Source organism: Phalacrocorax carbo, chromosome 7 (genome assembly GCF_963921805.1).
Source record: "Phalacrocorax carbo chromosome 7, bPhaCar2.1, whole genome shotgun sequence".
Lineage (NCBI taxonomy): Eukaryota > Metazoa > Chordata > Aves > Suliformes > Phalacrocoracidae > Phalacrocorax > Phalacrocorax carbo.
This window is the reverse complement of record NC_087519.1, coordinates 36,900,445-36,914,505: the sequence shown is the minus strand read 5'-3', so window position 1 is coordinate 36,914,505 and position 14,061 is coordinate 36,900,445. Positions and strand designations below refer to the sequence as shown.

General features: G+C 43.3%; 1 protein-coding gene across 3 annotated transcripts in view; it reads left to right on the top strand.

The window, feature by feature from the left end:
- The window catches only part of DIS3L2 (DIS3 like 3'-5' exoribonuclease 2), a 196,349-nt gene that overhangs the window by 64,734 nt on the left and 117,554 nt on the right, over positions 1-14,061 (top strand). For all 3 annotated transcript variants that reach the window (XM_064457483.1, XM_064457485.1, XM_064457484.1), the window contains 2 exons: positions 8,675-8,781; positions 9,968-10,215. In XM_064457483.1, the coding sequence (XP_064313553.1) occupies positions 8,675-8,781; positions 9,968-10,215 (355 nt within the window). The remainder of the gene's footprint in view (positions 1-8,674; positions 8,782-9,967; positions 10,216-14,061) is intronic.

The window sequence follows — 14,061 nt, the reverse complement described above, 5'->3', positions numbered from 1 at the left end:
AAAGACTAATTCTCTATAGTGCTTGGTATTGACATGCAAGTCCTCTATGTTTTGCACTGAGACCTCAACTTGTTCTGTGTCACTGCTATCCAGAGAAGTAATTCACCAGTCGACACAACCTTTGCCAGGTCTGTAATTCTTTCCTTAATCCTCATTCACACTGACTACAGCAACAGAAGTGATGTAACTTTTATCACTTAGTACTAAGCTGGACCACACTATTTCTGTGTCTTGTCACTGCAGTAGGTGGTTTTTCCTTATACCCCATTTCAATATGTAATAAAACCCCAGAAACTTCTCTGTATCCTCCCAACCCAGGAAAAGTTCAAAATGTTCTGTACAAAATGCTTTATGGTGCTTTATCCCTACAGACTTGCGTTTTGTGAGTTTCATACAAATGTGAGCTGTCTCTTGTTAAATATTGGAATGAGGTTGCTCTGATAAAGAAACATCAGCAATTAAACAGTAGCAGCTACTTTTACTCTTAAGAATGGCAGCTGTGCTCATAAAAGTGCCTCAGCCTTTCTTAGTGAAAGGATAGTCAAATAAAAGTTTGTAAAACTGTGTCACTATGCCAAAAGCTATCCTGGTCAAACTAGTTTGCTCAGCTTTTTTCAGCTCTTCTCACAAGAGATCTTACTTTACCAGATACACAGAATATCCTGCTTCCCACAGGGTGGCTTACAGAAGTCATCAAGTTGGTGGACTGGCTGCCCTGGCAGCAATCAGATAGTTGTATTTGTTCAGGATTTCCACTTACACCTACACTTTTGTAAATCAAGGTTTGAATTTGTGAATGTCCAAGGCTTACTCACTGTCTTGATGTAATGAAGTTTGAATAGAAATAGCTCATTTACAGCAGGGTAAACTGACAGCTAACTGAGCCAATTGCGTGATGGAAAGTTGAATTGAATAGCTGATGGCTAATAGGTAGAGTCCACAGAATTTGGGTTGGAGCTGCTGCAGAACTTGTTCCTGTCTGTTCAGCGTTGGCCAGGTAGGTGCTGGTTGGTCTCTTTTTAAGTCAAATGTGAATGTCAGTCTCTAATAGCCCTGGTAAAATCAGAAATTATAATCTAAAATTGCTTGATGTCCTCACTGCTACTGACTGGAGGCTGTTATTGAGTATTTTGGGATTACTCGCCTCAACAGAAGTGGTGGCATTTGGTACCTTTGCAGTATGGTTGTGTGATAATGCATTAAGCCATTATTTTCTCAAGATGATGCTCTGGAGTCAGTTCTTAGAAAGATTTTTGGATCCTTCTAGCAAAGAAGAAAAATGTATTTATAATCTAGAGTTTAATCTTTGTTTTGCACTTCTGTACCTTCTCATTCACTTCCATGCCCCTCTTGTGCTTTCATGTGCTCTCTCTCTTCTTTTAAGCTTGACTAGGTGCCTGCTCGACTTTTGTGTCTTCCTGTGGCACCTGGAGCCCTTCTGCAGTTAGCATTGTCTCATATGGGTTTAGGCAGATTTTAGGGTGATGTTGCTATTCCTCTCCTTGGCCAAGGCTGTTAGGGAAAGGATGATGGTGATGAGAATCTGGACCACATGCGGTCCCTCTGCTCTGCTCAGGTCCCCCCTTCTTTCAGTTTAGCTGCCATGAAATCTCTGTCAAATTTGGAGCCCACCAACATCAGTGGCTGCTGGAAGGAATAAATGTTGTTCTCACTCCTTTTCAGAGGCTCCTGTTTGCTCTGAGTGCTTTTAAGGAGTCTTCATGCTTCTTTCCTAGCCTGCAGCTTTCTGGAGATGAATCGTCTCCACTGCATAGCTCTTAACATTTCTAGGCCACAGCAGAGTGAAAGCTCACCAGGAAATCTTCTCAGTTACATGGCTTTTAATAGAAATCCTTGAGGTGGAACTGTCAAAAATCAAATTGGTTTCACTCTACTGAAGCCTGGAAAACCAGCAGAGAAGCTGGAGCTGTTTCAGCTGCTCAAGACAGCTCTGTATTAGTTTATCCTAAGTTCATGTTTGCAGGTCTCTGGATCTAGCTCTTTAGGTTGTTGCTATAACTTTTCTTAAATGAGAGCATAGATTTCTTAAAGAATAGACAGTATAGCAACTTAAGAACAGTGTTCTACTAGTATTGAGCAAATTGGGCTTTATAGTTGCATTGATTAAATGCTACAGGCTGAATAAACTCCAGTTATTCTTTTGTTGCACAGCTGAAGCCTGCAATGGAAGTTAATGTTGGGCAAGCTTCTTAGGCTATTCTTCCCTAGTAAGTTATCTTGACCCCCAAATGACTTCTTAAGGAAGGCCAAAAAATTGCATAAGTAATTTTTTTTTTTAAGTAACAGGAATTTTACATTAAGTTCAGCATATTACCATGTGTTCCTGGATTCATCTGTGTTTCTCCTTTGAGTTACAAGTTTAGGTCAAGTAAATGAGAAGGCATGATACTGAAAATGAATGGTGGGTGTGAAGATAAACATATTAGAGTATGGTCATTGTTAGCAGCAAGGTTTCCAGGATGAATCAGACTAGGATTCATTCAGCTAACATATTTTCCATGCAATAGTAAAATTGGACACACACACTTTAGGAACAAATTCACATACAGGAAGGAAGAACATTAAATAGATAGGCAAAATACTCAATGGAAATGTTTCTGTAACATTGAAATTCTACTTGCTGTTAATGTAATAAAACTGTATCTATATGGACTGCAACACTACCTGATTTTTTTTGAGATTTAATTCTGTTGCAATAAAGCTTCCAACCCCCTGTTGACTGACAGCTTTTCAAGGACATGAGAGGGCCAGGAGGCCTGAGTACCCGTGCTGTGGTTGTAGTAATGTTACGTGCCTGAGACAGCTACAATTTGATCTGTTGGGCTAGATGGCAGCTTCCCAAAATAATGTTGAGTCTTTGTTGTGGGTCAAGCTTGGAGGGTTCTAAGGAAAAGGGACACTTGTGTCTTATCATTCTGCCATCTCCTCTATCCTTCCTCATGGAGGTGGCTAAATATAAGTAAATAATTATGTGCTTGGCTGTGTTGTGTGTTTAAAGAAGCCAGCTACGCTGACCTCTTCACATTGCCTTTGCTCTGTGTTACTGCAGATGCTTGTCTCTCTGCTGTAGGCATCTGTTATTAGGCCTTTCCTCTCCCTCTCTGAGGGTCTCCTCCTGCCTGTGCATCTACAAAAATCTTCTTGCTAATCATCTGAGTCTCCTGGTCCTGGTCTTCAGTGTGCCATTAGGCATGCAGGTGTGTGGGTTCAGGTGTTTAGACATGAACAGCTGTAGCAGGGTGAGTCTGCTTAAATGCGTATTCAAAATAAACATATCTAAGGAAGTTAGTCCTGTTCATTAAACACACAGGTCTGTGATGAGACAGCTTGTGAGTGCTGCATGGTTTGGAGCAGCTTTGCTTTTACCTGCAGAGCCCTCTTGCATTGCACACAGGAGCTGTGAGGCTGATTTTGGACAGACTGCACATGTTAAATTCCAAAGCCTTTGGCTTAACAGTCTCATCACAGTGAACTATCCGTCTACCCTCCATCACAGTTGGAAAGCTCTGTGTGTGGAGATAAAAATACTCGCAAAATACTGCTGCTTGCATGATACATTACCAAGCGAGCCTTCTTATAGCTTGTTTAAAATAAATTCCAGTTTTGGATAGTACCTGGTACCAAGTGAAATGGCACTTTCCTTCTCCCCTACCTTTTGGGTAGGGAGGAGAGGCTCTTCAGCCTGCTGGGTGAGAGAGCTCACTTGAACATCTGTACTGTGGACTCCATGGGGGAAAAATCTGCCAAGATCAGAAGCTCAGAGCTCCTACTTCTGTAGGTACCGAAAAAAACTTTCTAGGAACTGAAACCATCCAGCTAGGGAGGGGTGTTTCTAAAAAACCAGTTGTCTTTGCTTTGACCCTCAAAAAACTACATTTTGGTTTACTTGGTGAAGGGAGGACCAATTATGATGTGAACCACTGGTTCCTACCATCAGTTTCAAATTCTGGAGCAAAAACCTGTCCTGTGACAGTGGCAGAATGTGAAGAGCCCTTGTACTGTCTTCTAAATAGCAATATTTCCTTCTTGTTGTCCCTAAAAATGAAAATTGTAGCAGGATAGTGTAATTGAGGGCAAATCTGTCTGTGCATTTGAATGTACTGCTGTTTGGTTGAAGGGAGTTTTCATTTCCATATATGTTTCTGTAGGCAGAACTTCCAAAACACATCCTTTGAGAGTGTGACACACAATCCTAGAGATATTTCTAATGATTTGGTTTGTTTTACACTACCTTACTTGGTACTAAAATGTAATATGCTGAAAACTGCTTATTGAAGCAGACATCAGAGAACCTGGGTGTTGCTACCTCACTAGTAAGTAGTAGACTTTGCTAGTGAAAGGTTTACAGATGTGCTGGTATCTAAGCACTAAGCTGAAGAGCAGTATTTTCTCTTTTAAAAGCTTTGTATCAATAATGCCTTCTGGTAGGATTCTTGGATATGCCCATGTAGAGTAAGCTAACTAACTTTTCAAGTAGATATTTTTTTTTCCTAGCTGAAGTAGCAAACATTGAACTGTATTTTTTTAAAAAAACCAACAATTTCTTTCCATCCAGGGAGGGAGATTTTTCTTTCAGTGAGTTGTTTTTGAGATCTGAAACTGCAATATATTTTCATTTGCAAGTGGATATTGCATCTTTAATTGTATTCTTTTTGGATAGAATTGCAAATTTCCACAGTTACCAATGCAAACCTAGTGAAAATAATTTTGGATCTGTCACAAGTAATCAGAATTCTAGTCTGATGACTTCTAGTCCACTTTGGCCACCTTTTAATGTCATGGTAATTGAATTGTAAAAGGAAATTTGGGGGGCTTTAAAAAAATAATGTTTGGCCTAGGAATGCCTGTCAGATAAATCTAAGTGTGTACTGAAGCTGCCTAAACTGATCTCGTACAGAGGGAGGCAAATTCCAAGTGTCCTGGATCTACTTTGTTGGTAATAACATAACTAATTTGAGTTGCTTTTTGTATCTACTGCCTAATTTTTTTTTAGGTAAGACTTACAGTTTTGGTTTGTCAGATAATCGCTGAAAGGAAAACACTGAGATTATAATGCAGTTTCACTGGATCCTAGTTGCTGAAGTGTGTTTTCACTGTAAGATAAGCTTATGAAGTATTGCCCAAGCTAACATAGTAAATCTTTCTCAGAAAACATGTCTTTGCCCAGGGTGGAAATACTGAATGGTCATTGGATAACCACTGCAGTAAAGGGGTCAGAATAATTCATTTTCAGTTTGGCATAATGCAAGGAGCTTCTTTCCACCTCCCCTGCTCAAAATCCTGCTCTTCTCACAAGTTAACTCTCCTTAAGGATTGCCTCTGTGGCTCTGCCTTGTTGTGGGAGATGTTTGTGTCTCCCAGCTCAGATCTTCTAGACCACCAGCCTCTGGTGGGGCCCAGATACCTCCCCTCTCTGCTCCCCCATCAAGTTCCCGTTTCATTGGAGGGAAGGGGGTTGTGCAACCAAAGGCAGGGACTGTCAGAAGTGTATTTAGGGAACTCGAGCACCAGAGTTTAGTGGCAGATGTTGCTGTTGAGACTGAGGTGTCCGTGCAGTAATTTCACAACTGAGCCATTGGATCTGGGTAGTTGTCCTTTCTGAGCAGAGGGGTTTGTCACTGGGAGCCCTCATTGCTGGTGCTCTGCTAATGCAGACCTTCAAGCATTAGATGCAGCCTTGGTACCAACAGAATTTTGACTTCAAAAGGAGTAGCTACAAGCTATAAAGAAGTCCACATCTCTTGGCCTCAAGAGCATAGAGTTCCTCATGTATCTTCTTCCCTGTCCCTTGTTTCAGGAGTGTTGTCCATTAGTAAATGTACAAGATAATCTTTTAGATACTGAAGTCGATTTAGGAAGATGGCGAGGGATAAGATGATGGCTGGGATTTGCTTCCTTCTTTCTTTCTTTCTGTTGATGGTATAGTTGTACATCCCAGCCTCTGCCTGCTGGTGTCTCTAATAATCCCAGGATTTTTTGGGAGGGATACTGAAATTGGAGAGACCCCTGAGGAAGAAGGTACTTTCCAGGCAGCCAAAGGCCCCTGGTTGATTTTGGCTGTGAAGGAAAAAGGCAGGTTCTACCATGAGCTACAGTGAGAATTTAGATGCTTTCTGCTACCTGTACGGGGTTCACATGGGACTCAGCTTCAGCAGGATGGGGGGCAATGCCCCAGCTCTGCATGTTCTTCATCCCAGGCAAAGGAAGCTGTGGTGACCTATTTGCTCTGCTCCCTGTGACAGCTCTCTCCTAGTCCTGTGCTTTTGCGTGTGTGTATGTGATACCTCCCAAGGACACCACTGCTAGCTGCTTTTTTGACAGGGAAAGCTGTTTCTGTGAAAAAATGCAAGCAACTTTTTTGAGAAATGGGAGTTTGAAGGAGAAGTGGAAAGAAGGCAGTGCTAATGAGGGCACACTGCTTGCATGGCTCCTGGTGCTTGTCTCATTCTCTTGCCTGTTGTGCCTTGAGTCAGTGCTGTTATTCTGCTGCGCTGGGAAAGCAGCAAGTGCAGCTCTTGATTTTTTCCAAACACATTTAGATCTGGTTTCTCTTCCAACCAGTATGTGCTGTTCACTCCAGTAGAGCCCTGGGCTTGCGGTAGGTGTGCCTGAGGGCATGACCTTTGGAAGGCTACCAACCTCCCCTTGCCCTCTGCACCTGCCAATGTTTCTTTGTTCCAGATCATCCCGTTCTTTGTCCTAGCTGTCTATATGGTTGGAACACCATAATTCCATGACTATTAACCAATCTTTACTGATTGCTTGGTATGACCTGTAGCTGGCAGAGATCTTAGAGGAGGTAAGCAAATGAGGTGTGTAATTTGGGTATCCCCACTTTCTAAACTGTTTATAATTATCCAAGCAATTTTTTTTTTCCTCAGCTTGTTTGTCACCATGAAACTCTGGGTGGTTTTATCCCTTAGTAACCCCAGTTGTGGCACATTTCAGTTCATTTCTGTAGGAAAAGTAAAAGAGAAAGGGGTTTGCTGCTGCTTCTACTACTGCTGCTTTTTAAAGGAAAGTAGATTTTTATTTAAACCCCTAAATATCTGTCCTGTTCTCAGCCTTGCTAGCAAGTCAGTAAAGATAAAATAAAATTAAAGTCACTTAGATTCTTCTGAAAAAGATAATCTCTGGGGAGAGGCAAAGTCTGAAGAGCTTTGTATCAGAAGGCGAAGCTGGGGATAATTAGCGGCATATGAGAACTAGAGTTTGTCATTAGAGCGATAGCCGTCATTGTCAAACGACTGCTGGGGTAACATTGCCTGAAGGCAAACCAGGCCGTCTGTGGCAGCCCAACCATCTGTGAATGTGTCCTTCTGATGGTGGTGCACAGCCGTTCCCCTCGGGGCAAGCTGCTGGCCCCCACTGCCACCCTGTCTCCCCCCCAGCGCCAGCCCCTGGTGCCCCAGCACTGCTTGGCGCTGCCGGCAGCTGCAGCCTCCCCTCCTGCAGCCTGGCCCCCTTCATCCATCATGCTACCAGCAGCCTCTGTTGAGGGTCCCTGCGGGACAGATGGGTGTCATCTGGGGGCCAGGGTCTGCATGTCACTGCTGCTCTCCTTGAGGCTTTCTGGTGTGCATGAGCGCTGTTGGACTGCTGGAGTACAGTCTTCAGCGAAACATTTCTTTATCTCATGTCTTCTAAGGGAAATAGTGACAGCTACGTCCCTTGAAACTTGCAGTTGGTGCCACAGTCTCTCTTTAATAAAGGAAAATTTCTTCTGAACACTCAGGGTTTGATTTTAGCACGTGTGCTTGAGATGGATGCAGTTGCCATACAAGTGGGAGAAAGGCATCCATCCTCCGTGAGCCCTCTAGAGAAGAGTGCATGGATGTTCTCATCTGAAAAATGCTGTCAGAGCAGTAACCACGGGCTCTCAGCAGGGATGCAGGTCAAGAAGGGACCGGTCCCAGCCTTCTCAATGGCAAAGATCACTTTGGATCTTTGTAAACACCAAATGCATTTGGTGTGCTAGTCACCTATAGTAGATACTATCAAACTCAGTTACCTGAATATTTGAAAATTGCTAACCAGAAATTAGTTGAAAGTTGATTTAAATATCCTCAGTACCTGGTGAAGAAACTTCAAGGGGTGGGAGCTGTTTGTCATATGTAACCATTACTTTCATAAGACTTTTTCATAATCCTGGTCCACAGCCGAAGAGTGTCAGCTTAGTAGATATGGTTTCAGTTTCAAAGATAAACATGCATTTTATAACCTTGCATAACATTTCAAAGGAAATTAAATATTAAATGAATGTATGTACTTAATGGAATATTTATATAATGTTAATGATTCCAACTAAGAAATGCCAGGAAATTAATGTAGTTCTTAGTTTTTAATAAATAGAATGTGTTTTCCACCATTTTGTTTATTATGGCCGGTATAGTTGTACTTGTAAAGTTTGGATTTATTTTGATTTTTGTTGTTTTTCAGCAGATCTACATGGTAAGTGAACATACGTCTGCTCTCTGTGGTAGTCTGGAAAAATAATTGCTTCGTGCTTGACTATTCTAACATTTAAGAGGTCTTTTTTCTTTCAAATAAGTCTACTACACGCACCTTGTATTGTAGTTTACAGCTAAGACCCAACATGACTTCATGATAGAAATGTGCTATGGTAACTGTTGTCTTGTCTTGTTTGATGCAGTGAAGGCTGCTGGGATTGGCGGTGTGCACAGAACAAAGCAAGACGATGGACCCAAGGTGAATGATCCCAGGCTCCTCCCAGAGAAGTTTCTTCAAAGGACAGCCAAGGTAACTCCGTGGAGAGTGACAAGTAAGCGTGTGCTCCCAAAGGCTGAAGGAGACCAGCCCTGGCCTCCTTGTAGTCTCCATCTGTTGATCTTTGAATCTCATTCCCCATTTCAAAGAGAGTAATTGTCCAATCTGATAAAAATCAAGTGTCTTGTTATTTTTAACAATTATCCTAGTTTAAATTCCCTTTGTTTGTTATGCAAAATTACCTAGCAAGATTGAGAAAAAAGATTGGATTCTAATATGAGGGTCAGGATATCCAAAGTTGTCAGAATTAATTCTTATAGACTTTGGAAAGGCTGTTAGTGCTGTTGGTTCAAGATTTGAGCCAATCTCTGAATGCTGAGAGACCAGAAAAGGGCTACTGGGTCAGGCTGGGTCAGGTCTCTTCCACTTCTTGTGCTTTCCTTTGTGGCATCTGATTCTGGTCCCTTTTCTGGGCTGAGCTGCCCTCTGGTCTCATCCAGCGTGGCAATTCCAGCACTCAGAATCTCACAGAGGTGCAGCTCCTGAAACCTTCTGGAAGGACTCTTCTGTATAAGCTTAGGAAATCAGCTATAATATTTCTGTTATCCAGTGATTTATTATGGTCTACAAAAATATAGCCTGGATGAACACCTCTCTGGAACAATTATTTAGTGATATTGTAATTTATTATTCTTTTCAAAGCCATCTTGTGTAAAGGTAAAATAACCCCTAACTACAGAAAGCACAGAGGAGGAGAGAACTGCCAAATTCCCCACAGCACATCCTTTCCTGTGGTTAGCATTGGATCCGCCAGCGGCACTGTTTTTGGACTGGCCTGTTCTGTGCTGAATGTCAAAATCACAGGCTGAGGTTACAAATGAAAGATTTTACAGGAGTTGCTTGTATGTTGTGGCTAATTCCTGCATTTGGAAGCATCTGCTTCTTGTCTGGTTTTGTTCTGTAATCAAAAAAATTGCTGTAGAGAACTAGCACTTGGAAGGCACTTAGCTCTTCTATAGCCATGAGCAAGAAGGCAAGGAAAATACATTGTAGATAGGTACTCAGTTAAAAAGTACACACACATATACACACAGGGAAAACATCATATAGACCATGTGATTCTTCCAGATATTCTGCTAAGCCTCTGTGTATCCGTATTCTGTAAAAGAAAATAAGTTTCTCTGAAGGTATTAACTGCAGGAACCTTTGCCTTTTCCAGGTGGTCTATATTTTGGAAAAGAAGCATTCCCGGGCAGCTACAGGCTTCATCAAGCTTCTGGCAGACAAGAACAGCGAACTCTTCAGGAGGTGTGCCATGTTCTCACCTGTGGACCACAGAGTGCCCAGGGCCTATGTGTCCTTGGCTGATTGCCCTCCAGACTTTGTGACCAGGCCTGAGGACTATTCAAATATGCTCTTCATCTGTCGCATAGTGGACTGGAAGGAAGACAGCAACTTTGCAACAGGGTATGTGGCTGCCATTGGAAGTAGAGATGACTGAGATTTCTAGTCAAAGTTCTTGGTTTCACTTAGTTTGATACATGCAATAGAGACAGGAATCTGTTAACAAAATACTTGTCTTGTATCCCTCTGGTATTTGGTGGATAAACTGCATGAGGCTAAGGATAACTCATTGCTAGTTAATCTCATGGGTACATAATGTTAGTTTCTTTTGGTGCTTGCTTCAGTATGCTGGCACATCACAGCATTAATGAGCATATAGTCTTTGCTCAGAAAAGCTTGCAGTCTAGAGGGAACATGCACAGGTACTTAGCATGACCAGCACAAGCACCGTAGGGTGCTGGCAGCCTTTCAGTCCTTCCTCCCTTTGTCTAAGAGGAGTACACAGTGTGTAGAAATTTCATTTCTGCCAGAGGAAGATGATCAGTAGCTGTGAGGCTCATCTTTGGTTTTTAAGCCTTTACGGATAAGTAGTAGAAAGAAATCACGGCTTCGTGGTATTTAAATTTGGATTGCTTCAAGGAAGGATACTAGAAATCAAGAGAAGATTCATTCACTCCTGAAGCAGATGAGAAGGGTGTTGCACTCTATGCTTTTCAGGAGGCACTGGAAAGCCATTGCTGACCATAGTTCAAATTGCAGTCACCGCTGTGGAGGAGGAGATTTTAAGCCAGGGCTGCTCAAATGGCCTATGCTGCGCTGGATCCACATTGCAAGTTCATTTTGCCCCTCCTCGGCCCTGTAGTTTTCAGCATTTTTACTCTTTTCTTGGGAACAGCTGCAGTGTGCTAACCACCTGGCTTGGGTGCCCATGCTGCTTCCTGTTGAGTAGATCACAATAAGAAATGGTGGACATTGATAAATCTATTCAGTTGTCTTGGGAAAAACTGGGTAGTCCTGGTTTAGTTGGTGATCTGGAGTAGGTAACTGCCCTATGGCAATGCTGTGGTCAAATTTTACAGGTGATGGGGATCTGGATGTAATCTGGGGCATACGCGGTAGTGGGAGTTGGGCATAAAGCCCAATTTTTCCCATGGAGAGCTGTTCTGTTGGGGTAGTACAACTGATGTACAGTGTCAGCACCATGGTTTTTTGGAGTCCTCAGCTCAAACTCCTGGTAAAACTTAAAACTTACATAAAACTTCTTTTTTTTATAGTATGTTGGCACAGAACTATCTGCCCTAAAACTAAAAGTAAACTAAACTGAAGTCCCTGTTTGCCTGAGTTTGAGTTCGTTATCAGTTGTGGCTGCTTTGTGTGCCCAGTAATAGCAAGTTTCACATGTACTCCTTGAGAACCACATGAGCTGTTAAGTCACTCAGTATTTCCTAGCTAAACTGCATGAACTGAAGTGGCCTGACTTTGAGCCCCACTTAACTAGGGGCTGGCTGTGCTGTGAACTTCACTATGACTAAGTTTCTTATTGGCAGAGATTTTCTTGTCTTCTCTGACTCCAAAAGAGGAAAGACTGGAGGGTAATTGTACTGCTTGGCTTCTTGTCATGAACAACCCCCCTTTTCAGCAGAAAAGGGGGAAATTAGGAGGATGGGCCAATGCCTTTTTTCATTGGCTAATGCATGTTTCTTTAATCTGTGCTTCTGACAGCATTGTATATTCTCATCTGGCTGTTTTGGTAGTTTCCAAGATGTAAAGGGTGTTGTCAGGAAAGAAAACGTCCATGATTGTCTTCATACATAGCCATTTCCTCTGGGACTTCAGTAAGCGCCTTGTGGAGATGGGAGCATAAAACCTTGGTGACCCATTTTGTTTTTATCTATAAATACATGCTTGTTTAAACACTGAAAGACAAGGAAACCTCTTGAAGGTCCCAAAAGTTACTGTTTGCTTTTGGGCTGGTTTATAAGCTTGTTTATAAGCCACGTTAGTAGTCATGGCCCACCCAAAGAAGAGATGAGCAGGTGATCTGCAGCTTATTGCACACTTGAACTTTCTTGTGGCACAGACTTCATGATATCCTTTTTGCAGCACCACCATGGTTTTGAAGGAGTCTGGACTAAAGAGCCTGTAGGTCATCACTCTGCACTAAGTCTGCTGGAAGAACAATAGGGGAAACTCCCTCAGTAGTTGGCAGTCATTTCCCCTGGATACCTTGGGTGTTTCCAGGTGCTCTCCATCCTGCAGCTGAACTCCCCCAGGCTCATCATGCACCTTCCTTAGCTTCCCTTTTCCCTTGGGAAGTTTACGGCTGTGTTTCCAAGCACAGTTCATGGCATACTCTGCCCTTCATGGTGACTGCGTATGGCTGGAGCAGTGGGATGCTCTGCCCAAGGGCTTAGTGGTGGCACTGGCCACACAGGGTGGTCACCTGCACAGGGGCAACCTGACAGTCCCTGGAGGTCCCCTTGGGGAGGGGGGTGCGTTTCTGTGTCATGATTGCCACCTGGTGGTCACCAGTAAGACACTGGCCCCTCTGAAGGCCACCCTGTGACCCCGACAGTGCTGGGTAGGAGCAGGGAGGAACTAATGTCTCTATGTCCCACTGGTGATGCCCTGAGTGTGTGCTGCTGTGCTCTCTCCTGCACACGAAGTGATTTTACCGTAGCAGTGAAATGCCATTTACTTATGCCTGCTTCAGGTAGCAGATAAAGCAAAATAGCTCCAAAATATTCTCCTTTTCTGGGTAAATATTATAAGTACTGCCACGTTTCAGTTATTTTCTGGGGACCTTTTTTTCAGTGTTGCAGTCCAGGGCTGTTTGGAGTATTATTCCACATGTCTCTGCACTTTTGGAGATGGTTAAGGCAGAATCTTTTTGCCCCCACATATGATGATGGATGAGACTATTAAAAAAAAAAAAAGGTAATAGTAAAACATTGAATCACTTACTCCCTCTGTGTTGCGTGGGGTCTACGGCTATTCTAGCTCAGGGTCTGTCAAGGTGACAAGATTTGTCATGGCATTTGCAATAAAATGAAATGTTGCAGGGTGTTCTTTCACTAGACACTTTCAAAAGCCATCCAAGTGGCTTGAACCCCTTTCATGTCTGGTATTTTATTCTGGTTTTCTTTTTTTAAATTCTTGAATGTATTTGGTGGGAGGGGAAATGACCAGATACCTTGGGTAGCTCACTGTAAGGCTTGAGGGAAGGTCTGGATCCCCAAGCAGTGTAGTTCTCTTGCAAAAACACCTTCTTGCAGATGGGACTGTCTCTCAGAAAAACCTGCATTCCCTCTGCACAGCTAATCACCGTACCACTCTGAAGTGTGGGATGGCCTCACCTGCATGGGGAGAACCATGCTGTTCCTGTGCTCCAATAGTGGGTGGCCTGGCAGCTGAAGGGAGACATCTCCATGGTGTGGAGTGGGGCTGGACTGCGCTTGTGGGTGCTGGGGGTTCCGGTGACAAAGTGCTCTGTCTCTGTGATGTTCAGCCCTGCAGACATCTTGCCGTCTCCACTGGGACCTTCGGGTTTTATCAAGCCTGTGCAGCTCTGTCTGTGAGCTCTGGGTCTTGGGCGGTGGGAGCAGCTGGGTGGCCTTCCTTGCTGTCCCCTCTCCTGCTCCTGTACAAAGCTTTCTCTAGGACTGGTGGCTTATTGATGTGTAGGATATTCTCCTGCTGCTGAAAGAAAGCCTCCGTGTAGGTTGGCTGTGGACAAGTCTGCTCCAGGAGAGACTGAGTGAGGTTGTTAAGTCCCCATGGAAGTCATTCACTCCCATTTGGGAGCCTGCCCGGCTTTCCAAAGGAAACAAGCCCTATGTAATTATGCTTTGTCTTTTTGGAGAGTTCTTATTATGTAACTTTTGAACATGTTGGCCAGTTTCAGCTGGGACTGGGGAACGGAGAGGGCTTGAATGTTTGTAGAAGTGGGTGGCCGAATAGATGCGATCA